The sequence below is a fragment of the Molossus molossus genome, unplaced genomic scaffold, assembly GCF_014108415.1.
Source record: "Molossus molossus isolate mMolMol1 unplaced genomic scaffold, mMolMol1.p scaffold_m16_p_6, whole genome shotgun sequence".
Taxonomy (NCBI): domain Eukaryota; kingdom Metazoa; phylum Chordata; class Mammalia; order Chiroptera; family Molossidae; genus Molossus; species Molossus molossus.
In genome coordinates, this window is record NW_023425399.1 from 59,070,085 (window position 1) to 59,092,184 (window position 22,100).

A 22,100-nucleotide genomic window follows, 5' to 3' on the forward strand; every position below is an offset into this window, starting at 1 on the left:
ACATCGAGTGGCTGCCACCCGCACGACCAACCAGGGCCGGGGACAAACTGCAACTGAGGTACATGCCCTTAGCGGGAACCGAACCCGGGTCTCTCCGGACCGCAGGCGGATGTGAAAGCATTTCTGAGAGGGAAGTTTATAGCACTACAGGCCTATCTCAAGAAAAAAGAAAAATTTCTGACTGATTATCTAACCACATAACTTAAAGAACTAGAAAGCAAACAAAAAGAAAACCCCAGAGCAAGTAGAAGGCAGGTAATAGTAAAGATCAGAGCAGAAACAAATGACATAGAGACCAAAGAAAACAATTCAACGATTCAATGAAACAAAGAGCTGGTTTTTCGAAAGAATAAACAGGATTGATGGACCCTTAGCTAAACTCACCAAGAAACAAAGAGAGAGAACCCAAATACACAAAATCAGAAATGAAAGAGAAGTAACAACTGATACCACAGAAATACAAAGGAGTGTTAACAAATACTATGAACAATTATACAGCAACAAATTAGACAATCTAAGCAAAATGGACACATTTCTAGAAAGACATAGTCTCCAAAAACTGAACCAGGAAGAGATGGCAAACTTGAACAGACAAATAACAACTAAGGAAATTGAATATGTAATCAAGTCTCTTCCAGCAAACAGAAGCCCAGGACTGGATGGCTTCACAAGGGAGTTTTATCAAACATTCAAAGAAGAACTAACACTCATTTTCCTCAAACTATTCCAAAAAATTCAAGAAGAAGGAAGACTTGCAAACTTGCTGTATGAGGCCAGCATAATCTTATTTCAAAACCAGAAAAAGACAGTACAAAGAAAGAAAACTACAACCCAATATCCCTGATGAACATAGTTGCCAAAATCCTGAACAAAATACTACCAAATAGGATCCAGCAAAACATTAAAAAAATTATTCACCATGACCAAGTGGGATTTATCCCAGAGATGCAAAGCTGGTACAATATTTGCAAATTAATAAATGTGATACACCACATAAACAAAATGAAAGATAAAACCCATATAATCATATCAATAGATGCTGAAAAAGCATTCGACAAAATCCAGCACCCATTTCTTATAAAAATGCTCAGCAATATGGGAATAGAGGGATTATGTCTCAACATAATAAAGACCATATATGCAATACCTACAACTGACATCATACTCAATGAGAAAAAACTAAAAGCATTTCCCTTAAGAACAGAAACAATACAGGGATGCCCACTTTTGCCACTCCTATTTAACACAGTACTGGAAGTCTTAGCCACAGCAATCAGACATGAAGAAAAATTAAAAGAGATCCAAATTGGAAAGGAGGAAGTAAAAATATCATTATTTGCAGATGACATGATATTATACATAGAAAACCCTAAAGACTCCATAAAAAATCTACTAGATTTAATGAATGAATTTGGCAACATAGCAAGATACAAAATTAATGTCAAGAAATCGACGGCATTCTTTTTTTTTTTTATCCTCACCCAAGGACGTATTTTTATTTTTTGTTCAGATAGAGTGGGAAAGAGAGAGAGGAAGAGAGAAAAACATCAACATGAAAGATACACATCGAGTGGCTGCCACACGCACGACTTAACCAGGGTCAGGGACAAACTGCAACTGAGATATGTTCCCTTAGGAACCGAACCCGGGTCTCTCTGGACCACAGGCCAATGCTCTAGCCATTGAGCCAAACCAGCCAGGGCTTGAAGGCATTCTTATACAACAATGATAAACTCACAGAAACAGAAACTAAAAAACTATCCCATTTACCATTGTGGCAAAAAAATTAACACACCTAGGAATAAACTTAACCAAAGAAGAAAAGGACCTATTTGCAGAAAACTACACAACATTGAAAAAAGAAATAGAGGAAGATATAAAAAGTTGAAGCACATATTTGTTCATGGATTGGAAGAATTAACATCATTAAAATGTCCATACTACCCAAAGCAATCTATAGATTCAATGCAATCCCCATCAAAATACCAATGACATATTTCACAGAACTGCAACATATAGTTCAAAAGTATATATGGAACCAAAAAAGACCCCCAATAACCACAGCAATCTTGTAAAAGGAGGACAAAGTAGGTGGGGTCACAATACTGGATATCAGGTAATACTACAAAGCTACTGTATTCAAAACATCCTGGCACTGGCAGAAGAATAGACATATAGATCAATGGAATAAAGCAGAGAACCCAGAAATTGATGTAAAATATTATGATCAATTAATATGCAACAAAGGTGGCAAGAACATACAATGGAGTAAAGACAGCCTCTTTAATAAATGGTGTTGGGAAAACTGGACAGCTACATGCAAAAAAAAAAATGAAACTAGACCATCAATTTATACCATACACAAGAATAAACTCAAAATGAATAAAAGACGTAAATGTGACTCATGAATCCTTAAAAATTCTATGAGAAAATGTAGGCAACAAAATTTTAGACATCATACGCAGCAGAATTTTCACTGATACATCACCTAAGGCAACAGAAACAAAGGAAAAAATGAACACATAAGACTACATCAAATTCAAAAGCTTCTGCACAACAAAAGAAACAACCATCAAAATGGAAAGGGAACCCATGTATGGGAGAGCATAATAGCCAATGATACATCAGGTAAGGGGTTAATTTTCAAAATACATAGAGTGCTCATACAACTCAACAAAAGGAAGACAAAGAACCCAGTTAAAAAATGGGCAGAGAAACTAAACAGACACCTCTCCAAACAGGACATACAAATGGCCAAGAGACATATGAAGACATGCTCATCATCACTAATCATCAGAGAGATGCAAATTAAAACAACAATGAGGTATCACCTCACACCTACCAGAATGGCTGCCATTAACAAATCATCAAACAACAAGTGTTGACAAGGGACTCTAGTACACTGCTGGTGGAATTGCTGACTGGTGCAGCCACAATGGAAAACACTATGGTTTTTCCTCAAAATATAAAGATTGAACTGCCATTTGACCCAGTGATCACACTTTTAGGAATATATCCTAAGAAGCCTGAAACACCAATCAGAAAAAATATATGCACCCCTAGGTTTATAGCAGCATTATTTGCAATCGCTAAGATCTGGAAACAGCCCAAGTGTCCATCAATAGATGAGTGAATAAAAAAGCTGTGGTACATATATACAGTGGAATACTGTGCAGCTGTAAGAAAGCTCTCTTATCCTTTGAGACAACATGGAGGGCCCTTGAGAGTATTAAGCGAAATAAGCCAATCAGAGAAAGACAAATACCACATGATCTCACTTATTTGTGTAATATAATGAACAAGGTGGGCTGATAAACAAAATAGACCGAGAGACATAGAAAGGAGTATGGTTTAGAGTGATATATTTCAGAGTTCGGGAGGGCAGGGGATGGATGAGGTGAACCAAATAACTTACATACATGTATGCATAACCAATGAACATAGACAACAATGCTAGGGGGAGGGTGGGATGGAGAGGAGGAGGTAATAGTGAGGGAAAAGGAGAGACATCTGTTACAAAAATAAATTAATAAAAATTGGGGGGAAAACATTCTTTCTTTGTTTTGAACCTTTTGCATTTTGATGATGATGTGTTTTGGTGTGGACCTCCTGGGGTTCATCTTGTTTGGGACTCTCTGTACTTCCTGGACTTGTATGTGTATTTTCTTCCCCAAATTAGGGACGTCTTCTGTCATTATTTTTTTAAATAGGTTTTTCATTTTGTGCTTTCTCTCTTCTCCTTCTGGCACCTCCATGATGAGAATGTTGGTATGCTTGAAGTTGTCCCAGAGGCTCCTTACCCTATCCTCATTTTTTTGGATTCTTTTTTCTTCTCTCTGTTCTGATTGGGTGTTTTTTGCTTCCTCACATTCCAAATCGATGGCTTGCTTTTTGGCTTTACCTACTCTACTATTGCATCTATTTTAATTATTCTTTATTTCAGTTAGTGCTGCATTCATTTTAGACTTGCATCCTACATTTCTGTGTGTGTTTTTTTTAATGCTCTTGAGGCTCTCACTAAGTTCATTGAGCAGCCTTATAATCAGTGTTTTCAACTCTGCATCTGTTAGATTGTTTATCTTCATTTTATTTAGTTCTTTACCTGGAATTTTGTTCTGTTTTTTCATTTGGGACACGTTTCTTTGTCTCCTCATTTTGGCTACCTCCCTGTGTTTGTTTCTATGTATTGGGTGGAGTTGCTATGTCTCCTGGGCTTCCTAGGGTGGCCAATTATAGTAAGTGTCCTGTAGGGCCCAGTGGCACAGCCTCCCTTGTCACCTGAGCTGTGCACTCAAGGTGCACCCCTTATGTGGACTGTACACTTTTCTGTTGTAATTGAGCCTTGATTGCTGCTGGCATGCCAATGGGAGGGATTTACTCAGGCTGATAAGCTTCAAGGACTGGCTGTGCCCACTAATCACTGGCCTCTGACTACCTGGGAGGACCGCCACACAGAGCAACACTTCCTTCAGCAGGGCTCTGGTATTCACTGAGTCCACTCATAGAGTGTGTGGCTTGTGGAGGTGGTTGAGTGGTGGTGCTTCAACATGGTTTGACACTGTTCACTGGGTATGCTGGCTCTGGGACAAGGTCAATCACCACCTGTGTTCTACCCAGGACCACCAGGCATAAGCTGACCGGCAGATGGCTGCTTCTTTGCTGGGCTTGTATGTGCCCAGGCAAAGCCAAGCTCTGAACTAAGGCTGGCTGCTTCTAGTGCCAGGCCTGCGGCCACTTAGTGAGAGGAATGGAACTCGCTGAGGCCAAATTCTGTGTTTTCTAGAGAATTTAGAAAAATCTGAAGCAGGAGCCAAGATAGGCCAATCCTATGGTAAAGCCAATGGAAACAGCTTGGGTGGGCCTGAAGGTTAAGTGGGACAGGGTCTCAGGGAACTACCAGGGTGGGGAAAACAGTGTGAGCCAGGTTGCTGGGGTCCCAGATATAGCACCCTTCTGCTGGCCTCATGGGGGAAGGGCTTACCTAAGGAGCAATGACCTCCATCGGCATGTCTGTCTAGGAGAAAGCTGCCTCTTCAGCCCTTGCCCCAATGCCAAACAACTCAACTCTATGTCTCTGGTGCCTTTCAAGCTGCCTCCCATCTGCACAGAGTTCAGGAGAACATCTGAGTAAGTCTGTGCATGGGCCCTTTAAGAGGAACTGCCTGGACCTCCAGCATCCTCAGCCTCCCTCAGCCTCCCACTGGTTTTTACAGCCAGAAGTTATTGGGACTTCTCTTCCTGGCACTGGAATCCTGAGTTGAGAGGCCTGGTGTGGGATGGAGACTCCTCACTTCTCAGGGAGGACATTCTCAGCCTAGGTAGCCCTTCTGGTTTGTATCTGCCACCTGTGGGTGTGGGAATAGCCCATCCATCCTTCTGCCCCTCCTGCCAGTCTGGATGCGGCCTCTTCTTTAATTTCGAAGTTATAGGACTTCCATTCAGCTTGATTTCAGGTGATTTTGAATGATGGTTGTTCTGTAGTTTAGTTGTAATTTTGACGTGGTTGTGGGAAGAAGCGAGTAATGCAGTTACTTATACCGCCATCTTAACCGGAAGTACCTAGATTAAAATGTTTGAGTGGAGTCTATTTACATTTAGATAGTTTTTTTTATAATTTAAAATTTTTATTTTATTTTATTTTTTTATTAATTTATTTTTGTTACAGATGTTTCTTCTTTTTCCTACATTGACACTGTCCTCCTGATCCCGCCCCCCAATCCGCAGCATTGTTGTCAATGTCCATGGTTACACATACATGCAATAAGTTCTGTGGTTTATCTCTCCCCCCTCTTCCTGACCCCCTCTTCTGAACTTTGTCAGTCTGTACCCTACTTCTATGTCTCTGGATCTATTTTGTTCATCAGCATGTTTTGTTCATTATATTCCACAAATAAGTCAGATCATGTGATATTTGTCTTTCTCTGATTGGCTTGTTTCACTTTGGATAATACTCTCCAGGTCCCTCCATGTCATCTCAAAGGATAAGAGATCTTTCTTTCTTATAGCTGCACAGTATTCCATTATGCGTATGTACCACAGCTTTTTTATCCACTCGTCTATTGATGGACACTTGGCCTGTTTCCAGATCTTAGCGATTGTGAATATTGCTGCTATGAACATAGGGGTACATATATTCTTTCTAATTGGTGTTTCAGGCTTCTTAGGGTATATTCCTAGAAGTGAGATCACTGAGTTAAATGGAGTTCAATTTTTAACTTTTTGAGGTAACACCATTTTTTCCATAGTGTATAAACCAGTCTGCATTCTCACCAGCAGTGTATTAGAGTCCCCTTTTCTCCACACCCTGGCCAGTAGTTGTTTGATGATTTGTTGATGGCAGCCATTCTGACAGGTGTGAGGTGATACCGCATTGTTGTTTTAATTTGCCTCTCTCTGATGATTAGTGATGTTGAGCATTTTTTCATATGTCTCTTGGCCATTTATATGTTCTGTTTGGAGAGGTGTCTCTTTAGGCCCTCTGCCTACATTTAGATATTCTTATAAGGTTTTTGTCTAACCTAATAAATTTTGCATATATGAGTATTTCAACAATATTTTATGTCAGTTATATATGTATTTATATATAGATATCATATATAGATATAGATATAGATATAGATATAGATATAGATATAGATATATTAAATTCTACAGCAATTCTTTTTTTTCACCTGGCTGTTTGTTTGTTTGTTTGTTTATTTATTTATTTATTGTTTTTCAATTACTGTTGACATACAATATTATATTAGCTTCAGGTGTACCCCCAAGTGATTAGACATTATAAAAATTACTAAGTGATCATCTCCAAAAATCTCATACCCATCTGACATCTTACCTCATTATTAGAGTATTATTGATTATATTTTCTATGCTGTATTTTACACCCCCATGACATTTTAGACAAAAAATCAACAAGGAAGCAGTGATCCTAAACAACACACTTGATCAAATGGATTTAATTGACATTTACAGAACATTTTACCCCAAAGCTGAAGAATATACTTTCTTCTCAAACACACATGGGACATTCTCAAGATAAACCACACGTTAGAACACAAACTAAGTCTCTACAAGTTCAAGATTGAAATCATATCAAGCATCTTCTTGGATCACAATGGCATGAAACTAGAAATCAACTACAATAAAAACACTCAAGATGAGTGGATGGAAGATGGCGGCGTAGGTAAACGCAGTATCGTGTCCTCCCACAACCACAACTAAACTACAGAACAACCATCATTCAAAGCCACCAGAAATCAAGCTGAATGGAAGTCCTACAACTATGAAATTAAAGAAGAAGCCTCATCGAGACTGGTAGGAGGGGAGGAGGCATGACAGGCTGGTCCCAGACCCACGTGTGGTGAATAAAAATTAGGAGAATACCTCAGCTGGGAAGGTCCTCCCTGAGGACTGAGGGGTCTCCATCCCACACTAGGTGCCCCGCTCAGGGTTCCAGTGCCAGGAAGAGAATCCCCATCACTTCTGGCTGGAAAAACAAGCAGGAACTGAGGCTCAGAAAGGCTGAGGCAGCTGGAGTCCTAGGCAGCTCCTCTTAAAGGGCCCATGCATGAACTTACTCGGACTTGCTCCCTCTAAGCTCGGAGGGGAGGCAGCTCCAAGAGTGCCAGAGACATACAGGGAAGAACTGAGCTGTTTGGCACTGGAGCGAGGGCTGGAGAGGGGGCTTTCTCCTGGGCAGACGTGCTGTCAGAGGCTTTTGTTCCTTTGGTGAGCCCTTCCCTGGGACAACAGACAGGAGCCATACCTGGGACTCCAGTCCCATACCTGAGACTCACACTGTTTGCCCCACCCTGGTGATTCCCTGAGGCTCTGCCCCGCCCCACCCAACTTTCAGGCCCACCCAAGCTGTTGCCTGTTGCTTTACCATAGGATTGGCCTGTTCTGGATCCTGCTTCAGGTTTTTCTAACTTTTTTCAAACAAGCAGCATCTGGTCTCAGCTAGCCCCATACCTCTCGTTAAGTAATACATAGAAACAAAGACAGGGAGGCAGCCAAAATGAGGAGACAAAGAAACAGGTCCCAAATGAAAGAACAGAACAAAACCCCAGGAAAAGAACTAAGCGAAATGGAGATAATCAACCTAACAGATGCTGAGTTCAAAACACTGCTTATAAGGATGCTCAATGAACTTAGTGAGAACCTCAGAGAATTTAGTGAGGGCCTCAAGAGCATAAAAAAGGACCAGTCTGAAATGAAGGATGCACAGTCAGTAATGAAGGAGGCACTAACTGAAATAAAGAATAATTAACACAGATTCAATAGTAGAGTAGGGAAAGCCAAGAAGCAAACCATCAATTTGGAATATAAGGAAGCAAAAAACACCCAATCAGAACAGCAAAAAGAAAAAGAATCCAAAAAAAAATGAAGGTAGTGTAAGGAGCCTCTGGGACAACTTCAAGTGTGCCAGCATTTGCATTTTTTTTTCTTTATTGATTTGAGAGAGAGGGGAAGAGAGGGGGAGAGATGGAAAATCAATGAGCGAGAACATCAACTATCCGCCTCCTGCATGCCCCCCACTGGAATTTGGCCCACAACCTGGGTATGTGCCCTGACTGGGAACCAAACCGGCAACCTCCTGGTGCATGGATCGATGCCTAGCCATTGAGCTACACCGGCTGGGTCAACATTCAAATCTTGGGGGTGCCAGAGGAGAAGAGAGAGAACAAGAAATCGAAAACCTATTTGAAACAATAATGGCAGAAAACTTCCCTATCTTGGTGAAGAAAACAGACATACAAGTCCAGGAAGTACAGAGAGTCCCAAACATGAACCCCAAGAGGCCCACACAAAACACATCATCATCAAAATGCAAAAGGTTCAAGACAAAGACAGAATTTTAAAAGCAGCAAGAGAAAAGCAGTTAGTTACCTACAAGGGAGTTCCCATAAGACTGTCAGCTGATTTCTCAAAAGAAATTTTGCAGGCCAGAAAGGGAGTAGCAAGAAATATTCAGAGTGATGTAAAGCAAGAACCTACAACCAAGATTACTCTATCCTGCAAAGCTCTCATTTAGAATTGATGGCCATATAAAGAGTTTCCCAGACAAGGAAAAACTAAAGGAGTTCTTCACCACCAAATCGTTATTATATGAAATGTTGAAGGGTCTTCTTGAAGAAAAAGATAAAAAATATAAACAAACGAAATGGTAATGGATACATATCTATCAACAACTGAATCTACAAACAAAATGAACAAGCAGAACAGAAACATTCTCATAGATACAGAGAACATTTTGTTGGTTGCCAGATGGGAAGGAGGTTGGGGAAATGGGTGAAAGAGGTGAAGGGATTAAGAAGTACAAATTGGTTGCCAGACTGAAAACCTCAAAGGGAAGGCAGGTTAGAGGATGGGAAGAAATAAAGCAAAGAACTTATTTGCATATCCAATGGAAAGACAATAGTGTGGGAAAAGGCAGGAGGGGGGCGGGAGAGGGGATGAGGGCGTCAATGAGAGAAAAATGAGGAACATCTGTAATACATTCAACAATAACGATAAGTTTTTTAAAAAAAACTCAAAAATATTCAAACACATGGAGCCTAAATAGCGTGTTAAACAATGAATGGGTTACCAAGGAGATCAAGGAAGAAATTAAAAACTTCCTGGAAATAAATGAAAATGAACACACAGCACAAAAATCTATGGGACACTGCGCAAAGAGCACTGAGAGGGAAGTTCATAGCAATACAGGCCTACCTCAAGAAACAAGAAAAATTTCTAATAAACTATCTAACCCTACAACTTTAAGAGTTAGAAATAGAACAGCAAGAAAAGCCAAGAGTAACTAGAAGGAAAGACATAATAAAGACCAGAGCAGAAATAAGTGACATACAGAGTAAAAAAAAAATAAGACAAAAAATCAATAAAATCAAAATCTTGTTCTTCAAAAAAATAAAAAAGATTGATGAACCTTTAGCCAGACTCATTGAGAAAAAGAAAGAGGACCCAAATAGATAAACTCAGAAATGAAAGAGGTGAAATATCAACTGACATCACAGAAATACAAAGGATTGTAAGGAAATACAATTACATGCCAACAAATTGGACAACATAGGTGAAATGAACAAATTTCTAGAAACATACAACCTTCCAAGACTCAACAAGCAAGATTCAGAAAACCTGAATACACCAATAACAACTAATGAAATGGAAGCAGTAATCAATAAACTGCCAGCTTACAAAAGCCCTAGTGTGGATGGCTTCACAAGGGAGGTTTACCATACATTCAAAGAACTACTACCTATCCTCCTTAAGCTATTCCAAAAATTTCAAGAGAAAGAAAGACTCTCAAGCTCTTTTTATGAGGTCAGCATTATCCTAGTTTCAAAACCAAATAAAAACACTACCAAAAAAAGAGAATTACAAGCCAATATCCCTGATGAACAAAGATGCTAAAATCCTCAACAAAATATTAGCAAACCGGATCCCACAATATAATAAAAAATTTATGCATCATGACCACATGGGATTTATTCCAGGGATGCAAGGCTGGTACAATATTTGCAAACCAATAAATGTAACACATCACATAAATAAATTGAAGGATAAAAAGTACATGATCATGTAGGCTGATGTGGCTCAGTGGTTGAGCATTAACCCATGCATCAATAGATCACTGGTTTGATTCCTGGTCAGAGCACATGCCCAGGTTGTGGGCTAAATCTCCATTGAGGGGCATGGAGGAGGTGGCCAATTGATGTTCTCTCTCCTTCTCCCTCTCTCTCTCTCTCAAATTAATAAAGAGACACCATCGCGTCAGAGGCCGAGAAACGAACATGGCGGGTGATTACTTTCTCCTCATAAACTTCATTTCGCTTTAATTAGCAAGAAGATGGTCCTCTTTCCGTGCCTACCTAAGCCATGGCTCGTGGTCCCAAGAAGCATCTGAAGCATATAGCAGCTCCAAAGCATTGGATGCTGGATAAACTGACCAGTATGTTTGCTCCTCGGCCATCAACCGGTCCCCAAAAGCTGAGAGAATATCTCCCTCTCATCATTTTCCTAAGGAACAGACTGAAGTATGCCCTCACAGGCGATGAAGTCAAGAAGATCTGCATGCAACACTTCATTAAGATCGATGGTAAGGTCTGAACCGATGTCACCTACCCTGCTGGGTTTATGGATGTCATTAGCATTGACAAGACGGGAGAGAATTTTCGTCCGATCTATGACACCAAGGGTCACTTTGCTGTTCATTGTATTACACCCGAGGAGGCCAAGTACAAGCTGTGCAAAGTGAGGAAGATCTTTGTGGGCACAAAGGGAATCCCTCTTCTGGTGACTCACAATGCGTGCACCATCTGCTACCCCAATCCCCTCATCAAGGTGAACGACGCCATTCAGATTGATCTGGAGACTGGCAAAATCACCAATTTCATCAAGTTTGACACTGGTAACCTGTGCATGGTGACCGGAGGTGCTAACCTGGGAAGAATTGGCGTGATCACAAACAGAGAGAAACACCCTGGTTCTTTTGATGTGGTTCATGTGAAAGATGGTAATGGCAACAGCTTTGCCACCCAGCTTGCCAACATTTTGTTATTGGCAAAGGTAACAAACCATGGATTTCCCTTCCCTGTGGCAAGGGTATCCGCCTCACCATTGCTGAAGGGAGAGACAAGAGACTGGTGGCCAAACAGCTGGTGAAATGAGCCGACATGACATGATTAGAAGAATCTTTATGCTTCATTAAAGTTAATACAGCATGGGGTGGGGGGAAGAAAACAGGGGGAATTGGCATGCCCACTAAGGTGCTAGTAATTTATAACCTAAATTTTGTTCCCTTTTCCTCTGGGGCTTAACAGCTAAATGAGTATGACAGTCCCTTACCCTTGAGTCAGTCTCACTTCAACCTCTTCTTTTTTATACACCTCTGGGTTAGTTCATTATAGTTTTCAGTTTGTAATGGCAGTCAGCTCCTGAAAGCTCTTGTTTCATTTATTCGTTGATTCTCTTTTAGTTGCATCTTTTACTTCCTGTCTCATGGCTGCATGGGCAGTTACTCTCATGTGCTTTCTAGGCATATTTGAGTTTGTAGGTTTCTAGCAAAATAAGTTGTTTTGTTTTGATTGTTTATATAAGTGTAATTGAAATGCAGGTATAGATTTTAGTTCATGATAATGTATTGATACTGGTTCATTAAATGTAACAAGTACACCGCACCAATGTAAGATGTTAGTAGTTAGTGAAACTGGTGCCAGGTACATAGCAACTATGTACTACCTTAATTTTTCTGTAAATATAAAATTTTTTTAAAAAAAATAAAGCCTTTTAAAATAAATAAATAAAATTAATAAAGAAAAGGCAAAACTAATGTGGAAAAAGCAAAACTAATGTGGAAAAAGCATTTGACAAAATCTAACATCCATTTTCAATAAAAACTCTCAGTAAAGTGCGAATAGATGGATCACACATCAACATAATAAAGGACATATATGACAACTCTACAGCCAACATCATACTAAATGGGCAAAAACTAAAAGTATTTTCCTAACAACAAGAACAAGATAGGGATGCCCACTTTCACCACTTTTATTCAACATAGTACTGGAAGTCTTAGCCACAGTGATCAGACAAGAAATAAAAATAAAAAGCATCCAAACTGGAAATAAGGAAGTAAAACTGTCATTATTTGGAGACGACATGATATTGCACATAGAAAACCCCACAGACTCCAATAAAAAACTATTAGATTTAATCAATGAATTTGGCAATGTAACAAGATACAAAATTAACACCCAGAAATTGGTGGCATTTTTATACACCAATAATGAATTATCAGAAAGAGAAACTAGCCCTGGCTGGTTTGGCTCAGCGGTTAGAGCGTCAGCCTGTGGTCCAGAGAGACCCGGGTTCGGTTCCCGCTAAGGGCATGTGCCCTGGTTGGGTTGTGCGGGAGGCGGCCACTCAATGTGTCCCTTTCATGTCGATGTTTCTCTCTCTCTCTTCCTCTCTTTCCCTCCCACTCTATCTGAGCAAAAAATGGAAAAATGTTCTCAGGTGAGGATTAAAAAAAAAAAGAAAGAGAAACTAAAAAAAGCAATCCCATTTACCATTGCAACAATATTAAGATACTTTGGGATTAACTTAATCAAGAACGTGAAAGACCTGTACTCAGAAAACTACAGGACATTGACTGGTCAGTGTAGTTCAGTGGTTGAACATCCACCTACACATCAAGAGGTAGTTGGTTTGATTGTCAGTCAGGGTACATGCCCAGGTTTCGGGCTCAATCCCCAGTAGGGAGTGTGCAGGAGGCAGCCAATCAATGTTTCTCTCTCATTGATGTTTCTATCTCTATCTCCCTTCCCCTCTCTCTAAAAATCAAATAAAAACATTTAACAAAAATAAATAAATAAATAAAAGAACACTACAGGATGATGAGAAAAGAGATAGAGGGAGACATAAACAAGTGGAAGAATATACTGTGTTCATGGACTAAAGGAATTAACATCATTAAAATGTCCATGGTGTTTCCTCAAAAAATTAAAAACTGAGCTGCCATTTGACCCAGTAATTCCACTTCTAGCAATATATCCTAAAAAGCCTGAAATACCAATCAAAAAGAATATATGCAACCTTATGTTCATAGCAGCACTATTTATAACAGCTAACTAAGATCTGGAAATACCTAAGTGTCTATCAGCAGATGAGTGGATAAAAAAGCTGTGGTACATTTACCCAATGGAATACTATGCAAATATAAGAAAAAAGGATCTCTTACCCTTTGAGAGGGCATAGATGGGCATGGAGAGTATTATGCTAAGTGAAATAAGCCAATCGGAGAAAGACAAATACATGATTTTACTTATTTGTGGAATATAATGAATAAAACTGAAGAACAAATGGGTCCAGAGACATGAAAGTAGGGAACAGTCTGACAACCCTCAGAGGCAAAGGTAGTGGGGGAGGCAGGAAGAGATAAACCAAAGAACTTATTTGACACAAACAGTATGGTGAAGGCAGGGTGGGTGGGAGCAGGGAGGAGAGTGTCAAAGGGGGAAAAAGGAGGAACATTGGTAATAAAAACATACTAATAAATTAAGTATTTAAAAAATAAATAAATAGAATAAAATGTCCATGCTACCCAAAGCAATATATAGATTCAATGCAATCTCTACTAAAATACCAACAGCATACTTCACAGATCTAGAACAAATACTTCAAAAGTTTATATGGAACCAAAAAAGACCCCAAATAGCTGCAGCAATATTAAGAAAGAAGAACAAAGTAGGAGGGATCGCAATACTGGATATCAAATTATACTACAAAGCCACTGTAATCAAAACAGGTTGGTAGTGGTCCAAGAACAGAAATATAAATCAATGTAACAGAACAGAGAACCCAGCAATCGACCCAAGCCAGTATGCTCAATTAAAACAAACAAACAAACAAAAAAAAAATGAAACTGGACCACCAACTTATACCACACACAGAATAAACTCAAAATGGATAAACAACTTAAATATAAGTTGCAAAACCATAAAAATCCTAGAAGAAAATATAGGCAATAAAATCTCAGACATTTTATGTAGCAGAATATTCACCAATACATCACCTAGGGCAAGAGAAACAAAGGAATAAAATAAACAAATGGGACTACATCAAACTGAAAAGCTTCTATACAGCAAAAATGAAAAAGGAGCCCTCTGTTTGGGAAACATATTTGGCCATGATACATCTAATAAGAGTTTAATCTCCAAAATATATAAAGTACTCATACAACTCAACAAAAGGAACATGAACAACCCAATTTAAAAATGGGCTGAGGACCTGAATAGACACTTCTTTAAACAGGACATGCAGATGGTAAAGAGACATATGAAAAAAATTTCTAATCATCAGAGAGATGCAAATTAAAACAACAATGGGGTACCACCTCATACCTGCCAGATTGGCTACCATCAAATAAATCAACAAACAACAAGTACTGGAGAGGAAGTGAAGAAAAGGGAACACTAGTACACTGCTGGTGGGAATGCAGACTGGTGCAGCCACTATGGAAAACAGTATGGAATTTCCTAAAAAATTTAAAAATGAAACTGCCATTTGACCCAGTGATCTCACTCCTAGGAATATATCCTAAGAATCCTGAAACACTAATCAGAAAGAATATATGGATCTCTATGTTCATAGCAGCACTATTCACAGTACCTAAGATCTAGAAACAACCCAAGTGCCCATCAGTAGATGAAAGGATAAAAAAGCTGTAGTACATATACACAATGAAATACTATGCAGTTGTGAAAAAAAAGATCTTTTATCCTTTGAGACAGAATGGAGGGACTTGGAGAGTATTATGCTAAGTGAAATAAGCTAGTCAGACAAAAACAAGTATCATATGACCTCACTTATATGTGGAATCTAACAAACAAAATAAACTGGTGAATAAAATAGAAACAGAGGCATGGATACATGGAACAGATTGATGAATCTCAGAGGGAAGGGGAAAGGGAAGGGGAAGGGGGTCGAAAAGAGATTAACCAAAGAACTTATATGCATATATGCATAAACCAAGGACACAAACAATAGGGTGGAGAAGGAGGCAATGAGGGACATTTGTAATACTCACAACAACAAAAATACCCTGAAATGGCATTTTTAGGCAATGAGGTATCCTAGTTATAAGAAATTTCCAAGTAACTGACTCTCATTCAAATGGCAACACTTTATTTTTAAGCATTGGAAGAAAATCTTTTCATTGTATATTACATAGTTCACTCAGCTTTTAAATAGGGGATATTGAATCTAAGTTTTGTTATGTTGACTACATTGGATTTTTAATCCCTATTCAATTGTTGTGTAAAGTTTGATTTGTTTTACTCTCCTCAGCTAGCTAGGCATGTCTTTACAGTGCTAGTACATATCATATGCTATATATATATATGCATATGTATATATGCATATATATATATACACACACATATATGTATATATATACACACATATATGTATATGTGTGTATACACACACACACACACACACACACACATATATTTCTTTCTTTTTTTTTTTAATCCTCACCCGAGGATATTTTTACATTTATCTTCAGACAGAGTGGGAGGGAGAGAGAGAGAGAGAAACATTGATGTGAGAGAGACACATAGACTGGTTGCCTCCCTCAGGACCCCAACCGGGGCAAGGACAAACCACACCCGAAGCACATGCTCTTGGCCGAAATCAAACCTGCAATTCTTTGGTCCATGGACCAATGCTGTAACCACTGAGCCAAAACAGCCAGGGCTTAAAAAATATTTGATGAAGCCCAGCCAGTCGATGCTCAGTGGTTGAGCATCGACCCATGCACCAAGAGGTCGCTGGTTAGATTCCGGGTCAGGGCACACACCCAGGTTGTGGACCAAATCCCCAGTGAGGGGCATACAGGAGGCAGTCAATTGATGTTCTCTCTCATCAACATTTCTCTCTCTCTCTCTCCTTCTGCCTTCCTCTTTCTCTAAAGTCCATAAAGAAAAAAAAATTTTTTTAATATTTGATGAAAAAGGGAGTGTCCTTCTACTGCCATTTTGCAGGTTACTAATAGCAATCCCCAGCCATTCTACATCCCATGTACTCCCCTTCCCAGTCCTCAATGTAATTCTCCCATCCCTACTGTTAGCATAGGTAGCTAAATATTATTAAAGGAAGAGAGCAAAGGGAATCAGACATATTCCTCAGAACATCTTCCAGCAATGGGGACGTAATCCCCCTAAACAGGCATAGAAAGGAGGAATAAAAATAGCAAAAGAAAGTCCTCTGTTAGGTGTATGCCCAGTAGAGGGCAAGACAAAACCCAGAAAGATCTAGGAAATGGATCGGTTAGGGGAGCATCCAGTGCCAGCCTTCAAAAGCTTGGGAGGTTGATTGGTTAGTCTGAAGAAGTCCCTTGTAAGTCCCAAGCTTGAGATAATATAATCAGTCTAAGAAGTATGCTCTTTCTCTCTACCCCAATAACTGCGCTCACCCCACTGGCTCCTGTGTTCCCGCTCCCTAGCAACCATGTGACCCTAGCAGCTGCCTGTGGCTGGGCAGCTCCACAGACCAAGTGGGCCTGGGCCCAGCACTAGCCAGGAACAGACTACACTAGCCTGATGGGGAGAGACATGAACTAAGCTTTTGACACATAACTTTTGGACCTTGGCCATTGTATTGGGCTTGATGGAGACAAGATTTTACTTTTTCCATGGGGCTATGGACAGAAATAAAACACTTGGAAACCCAGAGACAGTCCTTTGATTTTGCTTCTACATTGAATCTTTTTTAAAAAAATATATTTTCTTTATTGATTTTAGAGGGAGAGAGAGAGGGAAACATCGATGAGAGAGAACATCGACTGGCCGCCTCCTGCATATCCCCCACTGGGGATCAGGCCCACAGTCTGGGTATGTGCCCTGACCGGGAATCCAACTGGCAACCTCTTGGTGCATGGGTCAACGCTCAACCTCTGAGCCACACCAGCCGGGCTCTACATTGAAATCTTACCATGAAGCCTCAAACTCCCATGTGTGGGTCTCTCGAAATTCTTTCCTGTAACTCTGTGAAAGAACATGATTTCTACCTGCAAGTCTACCAGCTCCCTTCATTTGTCACATTCAATCTGTGTACAGAAACAAAATAAGCAAGCCTATTTATTAAAATGGAATTGATCAACAGTTAATTAATAGCCAGTGGAGCTCAAAATGAAGGCCTAAGGATCTTGGCTTTGGAATTTTCTGTAACCATTGTTGTTTCTAAACACAGATTCATTTTTCTGAATTATGCAGCCCCAGATTGGGGCATTTTATGTGTATCTGTGTGTATCTTTATCTACAAAGATGTTATAAACAAGACATTATTTATAGAAATAATCAAAATTGGAGATTAGTTAAGTAAATCTGGGGACATCTATAAGATAAATATCAGATGTCAACACCAAATTATTTTCTAGTTTTTTTGTACAATGTACCATTGTAATCTGTCTTTTACTATTTTATTCAAAGTGAACTTCTAAAAATAAGTAAAAAAAAAAAGGTCTTAGGTCTTAGACAACTGCTCACAGTGATCCATGGGCTTATGTTGAAAATGATGTAGCTCTGAAATAAATGTCTATTTTATCATTTATCTTGAATTTTGATGAACCCATATTAATTCACTTAAACACACACACACACACACACAAAGATGTTAAAAGTCAAAATTCAATCAAGTAAATTTGAAGATCTAATTGGCTTTATTAAGTGATTCATGAATCAGGCAGCATCCCATCTTGCAAGAAGTAGGGTGCTCTAAGGGGTTGTACAAATGGAAGGTTTTGATAAGAAAAAGTATGAAACAAGGAAGTTATTAACAAAAGAAAAGACTATTTTCAGACCAAGACTCCTTTTTTGGGTAGAAGGGTTTTTACATTGCAAATTGCCTCTTCTTTCTATGTGGGGGGATGGAGACGGCCCATGTAACAGATTACCTTACTAGTGATTGACCAGGACATTTGAGACTGGTTGATTAAGATTATATTTCTAGGAAAGACCGAAACAGTATTAAATCTAGGTTTGGTATCATGGGCTTTAGCACAAGTGGCAGTATTTTGGGCCTGTGGTTTTCTCTTTAAGAGATGTTATAGAGCCCTGGCTGGTTTGGCTCAGCGGTTAGAGCGTCGGCGTGCGGTCCAGAGAGACCCGGGTTCGGTTCCTGCTAAGGGCACATATCTCAGTCGCAGTTTGTCCCCGACCCTGATTGGGTCATGCAGGTGGTAGCCACCTGATGTGTCCCTTTCACGTCGATGTTTCTCTCTCTCTCTCTCCCTCCCACTCTATCCGAACAAAAAATGAAAAAAGTGTCCTTGGGTGAGGATAAACAAACAAACAAACAAACAAAGAGATGTTATAGAAAAATATTTAATGACTTGAAATAATGTTCACGTAACCAGGTGATTAAATAAATAAAGTAGATGACAAAATACTATCATATAATCTTAATTTGGGGCAGGAAAAATGTGTATATATAGAGCAAAAAGATGAGATAGCTACTTACCAAAATGTTAACAGTAATTATTTACAGGTACTTTTTTATTCTGTTTGCTTATTTGCAAATCTAAATTTTCTAGAATTACCATATTGTTTTTTTGAAATAAGAGGGAGACATGTTTTTATCTCAGAATATTTTAATTGAAAGTAGTTTGGTACCTGAGCCATAGGGGGCACCCTTGACCTTGGCAGCAGGCTCACCAAGTCCTGCCACCACTCACAAAGGAACAAGGCTCTTTTTTTCATCCTCACCTGAGGACATTTGTGCACCCATCTTCAGATGCAACAGGAGGGAAAGGGAAGAAGAGAGAGAGAAACGTCACTGCCAGAGAGACACATCGAGTGGTTGCCACCCATACGACCCCAACTTGAGCCAGGGACAAACTGCAACCGAGGTACATGCCCTTGGTGGGGACTGAACCCGGGACTCTTTTGTCCACCGGCTGACACTCTAACCTCTGAGCCAAACTGGCCAGGGCAGTAACAAGGTTCTTAAAGGAAGCAGTTTCTTGAACTCAAGGTGATTGTCTTATTTTCAAGATGTTCAGTAAGTGGCAAAAGTTACTTGTGCTTTCCATATTTTTTTCTTGGGTTTGGCTATTGAATTCTCCTCATTCATGTTCAAAAGAAGGGGGAAATTTCCTAAGGGAATTGATATTTCAAGGGAACAAGGCAGGCCAATTTTTTTTTTTTTTAATGATTTTTAGAGAAAGAGGAAGGGAGAGGGAGAGAGAGAGGGAGATAGAAACATCAATCGGCTGCCTCCCACAAGTCCCCCACTGGGGATTGGTCCCAAAACCCAGGCATGTGCCCCCACTAGGGTTTGAACCAGCAACCTCTTGGTGCATGGGTCGATGCTCAACCACTGAGCCACACCAGCCGGTCAAGGCAGGCCAATTTCAATTAAAGTAATAATTTAAGTGAAATTCTGAACTTAATGAGGTTGCCCAGGGAACAAGTTGTAATCATAAATTTACTCACCATCTTTGGTTAAATCACTCAGAGAAGATTGTAAAAGACTATTGGAACAGCAAACTGAACAGCTTGATATGTTTCTGCTTATAAATAAACAATTTTGGATATTTTGAATTGTGAATAGGGTTTAGGACAAATATATTTGAAATGAGAGAGATTTTTAAAATTCAGTATTTCACATCCTCAGTCTCATGGCTTAAAAATTCCATCTGAAAGAAAGAAAGAGAGATGGAAAGAGGAGGAAGGAGAAGATGCAGGAGGGCAGAGCTGGAGGGAAGGAGGGAAGGAGTGCGGAGCCCGGCCTAGAAGCTAGGTGAGTGTGGCATCCGAGCCGAGGGAGGAGCCCGAGACGCCGCGGCTGCTCCGGGCTGAGTATCTCGCCTCTCTCCCTGATGGGATTCCCGTCTGCGCCGTCTGGAGCCTGCAGCGCCCCAGTCCTCGGCCCTCGCCTAAGTTCACTGCAGCCGTTCAGAGGTCCCCAGGAGCTGCTGCTGGCGAGCCCGCTACTGCAGGGACCTATGGAGCCATTCCGTAGTGCCATCCAGAGCAACACACTGCAGCAGCTCCTCTGAGCCTTTCCAGCAAGTTTGTTCCAGATTGGCTGTCAAGAATCATGGACTGTTATTACATGCCTTGTTTTCTGTCATCCTGCTAGGAGGCGCGAGCCATGCTAGTTTGATGCCCGAGACAGGGAAGAAAAAAGTCGCCGAGATTCAGAGCCACGCTGGAGGTCGCCGCTCAGGGCAGAGCCATGAGCTCCTGCGGGACTTCGAGGCTACACTTCTGCAGATGTTCGTGCTGCGCCGCCGCCCGCAGCCTAGCAAGAGCGCCGTCATCCCGGATTACATGCGGGATCTTCACCGGCTCCAGTCTGGGGAGGAGGAGGAGGAGGAGGAAGAGCAGATCCACAGCATCGCTCTGGAGTACCCTGAGTGCCCCGCTAGTCGGGCTAACACCGTGAGGAGCTTCCACCACGAAGAACATCTGGAGAACATCCCAGGGACCAGCGAAAACTCTGCTTTTCGTTTCCTCTTTAACCTCAGCAGCATCCCAGAAACGAGGTGATCTCGTCCGCAGAGCTTCGACTTTTCCGGGAACAGGTGGACCAGGGCCCCGATCGGGAGCAGGGCTTCCACCGAATAAACATTTATGAGGTTATGAAGCCCTCAGCAGAATTGGTGCCTGGGCACCTCATCACACGACTACTGGACACGAGACTGGTCCACCACAATGTGACGTGGTGGGAAACTTTTGATGTGAGCCCTGCAGTCCTTCGCTGGACCCGGGAGAAGCAGCCAAACTATGGGCTGGCCATTGAGGTGACTCACCTACATCAGACACGGACCCACCAGGGCCAGCATGTCAGGATTAGCCGATCGTTACCTCAAGGGAGTGGAGATTGGGCCCAGCTCCGGCCCCTCTTGGTCACCTTTGGCCATGATGGCCGGGGACATGTCTTGACCCGCCGGCGGAGGGCCAAGCGTAACCCCAAGCATCACCCACAGTGGGCCCGGAAGAAGAATAAGAACTGCCGTCGCCACTCACTCTATGTGGACTTCAGTGATGTGGGCTGGAATGACTGGATTGTGGACCCCCCAGGCTACCAGGCCTTCTACTGCCACGGGGACTGTCCCTTTCCACTGGCTGACCACCTCAACTCAACCAACCACGCAATTGTGCAGACCCTGGTCAACTCTGTCAATTCCAGTATCCCCAAAGCCTGTTGTGTTCCCACTGAACTGAGTGCCATCTCCATGCTGTGCCTGGATGAGTATGACAAGGTGGTACTGAAAAATTATCAGGAGATGGTAGTAGAGGGATGTGGGTGCCGCTGAGATCAACAGTCCTTGGGGACACACACACACATACAACACACACACACACACACACACATACACACATACACACACATTCCCATCCACTCACCCACACACTACACAGACTGCTTCCTTATAGCTGGACTTTTATCTTAAAAACAAAAAAGGAAAAAACCCTAAACATTCACCTTGACCTTATTTATGACTTTACGTGCAAATGTTTTGACCATATTGATCATATATTTTGACAAAATATATTTATAACTACATATTAAAAGAAAAAAAATTTTCA

The 22,100-nt window shown here is 40.8% G+C and overlaps 1 protein-coding gene and 1 pseudogene across 1 annotated transcript; both read left to right on the forward strand.

Moving 5' to 3' along the window:
- Positions 1–10,878: 10,878 nt before the first annotated feature.
- LOC118618848 lies at positions 10,879–11,669 on the forward strand (annotated as a pseudogene).
- An 8,573-nt stretch (positions 11,670–20,242) lies between these two features.
- On the forward strand, positions 20,243–21,826 carry LOC118618825 (bone morphogenetic protein 4-like). Its single transcript, XM_036245344.1, is given in 3 exon segments — positions 20,243–20,304; positions 20,504–21,042; positions 21,045–21,826. Coding segments are annotated over 3 exon segments (1,383 nt in total).
- Positions 21,827–22,100: the final 274 nt, after the last annotated feature.